This window comes from Cyprinodon variegatus, unplaced genomic scaffold, assembly GCF_000732505.1.
Source record: "Cyprinodon variegatus isolate N-32 unplaced genomic scaffold, C_variegatus-1.0 Scaffold585, whole genome shotgun sequence".
Classification (NCBI taxonomy): domain Eukaryota; kingdom Metazoa; phylum Chordata; class Actinopteri; order Cyprinodontiformes; family Cyprinodontidae; genus Cyprinodon; species Cyprinodon variegatus.
Genome location: NW_015151038.1, coordinates 85214 through 86984, shown reverse-complemented (window position 1 = coordinate 86984; position 1771 = coordinate 85214). Strand labels below are relative to the sequence as shown.

At 39.1% G+C, this 1771-nt stretch overlaps 1 protein-coding gene across 1 annotated transcript in view; it reads right to left on the bottom strand.

Moving 5' to 3' along the window:
* p2rx3 (purinergic receptor P2X, ligand gated ion channel, 3) overlaps window positions 1-1771 on the bottom strand; it is a 46896-nt gene that overhangs the window by 29376 nt on the left and 15749 nt on the right. Inside the window, exons 4-5 of the mRNA XM_015392296.1 lie at window positions 792-858; window positions 388-481 (exon numbers count right to left, since the gene is read on the bottom strand). Of these exons, the coding sequence (XP_015247782.1) occupies window positions 388-481; window positions 792-858 (161 nt within the window). The remainder of the gene's footprint in view (window positions 1-387; window positions 482-791; window positions 859-1771) is intronic.

The following is a 1771-nucleotide window of genomic DNA, read 5'->3' as shown; positions in this document are numbered from 1 at the left end:
ACTGGGGTTCAAGGAGACAGAAGCAGAGATACAAAAATCAACTGCAAAAGGCGGCTCCGTCCAGGAAACACACAGCCAGGCAGACGAGCTCCGAGCCAGCTCCAGTTATTCACAGTCAGAGAAACAGGACTACACTGAAAAACAGGCAGATCTCAAACATCGATAAATAAAGATGTTGGTGGCAGCAGCACAGCTGATGTTTCTCTCCAGGATGGAGTCCCAGCCAGTTTGATATATATCAGCGGCTATTTAAAAAAAACTTTCTGGGTGCTCTCTATAGTTTGAATTCTCAAAGCTTTACCACTTAATAAAACAGAAAAAAGGGAGTCTCTCTAATCATTGATCGATAGATCGGTAAAAAGATATCAGAGTCAAGTATTATCTTACATTGTTATGGTGTCGATCTCTGCAGGACACCACCCTTTAATCTCACACATTTTGGTGTTGTTTTTGAAAGGAACACATTTCCCAGTGAGAATTCCTGAGCATGGATGAAAAATGAGAAAGTTTCAAAACAAGAAAGCAGTGGACCCCAGGCCTCCAGATCTTCTTCCGTGCAACTAGATACATCCCTGCTCTAACAAACCTGTATCAAATGAGTGGCTCATTAAGGGGCCTTTACCAAACCTGAAGGCATGCAGAGGAGATAAGTAATCATTTGATTGGGCTGTTTGATCAGGGATGTACCTAAAAGTTGCAGGCTAGTAGAGCTTTATCCTTGGAGGTGGAGACCATTGTTGTAAATATATCATTAAATGGTATAACAGAAGTTTTGACTTGAAAAGTGTTACCATATCCTCCAGGTTTGTTACGAAATTTACTGCAGTCGCTGTCTTTGGTGCAGTTGTATTTCTCTGTCTAAATGGCAAAAAAAAAAAAAAGATTTAAACAGCTCATTTTACACCTGGAAAAAATACCTGTATATTTTGCCAATTCAGCTGGAGGGACTTTACATAGAAAATTCAAACAGCTCATCCAGTCAGACTGGTACAAAATTTTCTATCACAGGATAACCAGCTGATTGCATTGTTTCACTAACTTCATCATCAAAGTCTTTGCACTGGCCCCAAGGTTACATCGGTTTTTCTCTGAATGTGTGTATTTGTTACATTTCTTCTCTCTGTAATACAGCATTTTGGTGAATTTAAGAACTCCCTGTAGGAATTCAGAATTCTGCAAAAAGTACACATCAGTAATAAAAACTGGGTCGTTTCCTTCATTCTTTTCTCTCTTTCCCTCCTTTGTCCTAAATCAATGTGCTAAAGGTGAGCTGCTAGCATGGTCAGTCCTTCAATGTCTCATTGTTGTTACATGTTGCAGAGACGGCCATTTTAAGAGTTTTACAACCCATTGTGTTTCCCTACATTTTAAGTGTCCCACTTCCCTTTGGTCATATGAAAGGGGTGGGTGCAACCTATTAAATCCACTTCCTTTGTCCATACGGTTTTATGGTTTTATGACTCTTTGTCTCCTTATAAAGTGTCTTGATGCCAAAAAGAGCCCAACAGATTTTACTTTCACAAGTGTAGCAGTACGGCAATTGCCATATTGCTCCACTTGTTTCATGCATATAAATTGCTTTATTATAATTATGCAGGGAGTTTTACAGTTTAAATGGACACTGCAATGTAAATAGAGCAGAAAAACAGAAGAAGGAAAGGAAAAAAGAAAAAAAAAAGTATGGAAGTGAATCTCTGAGTACCTGGAGCCAAGCACCTGTCATTGTTTGTGAGGGTGCACTTGTGCATGTAAAGTTTATCCATAGAAAAAA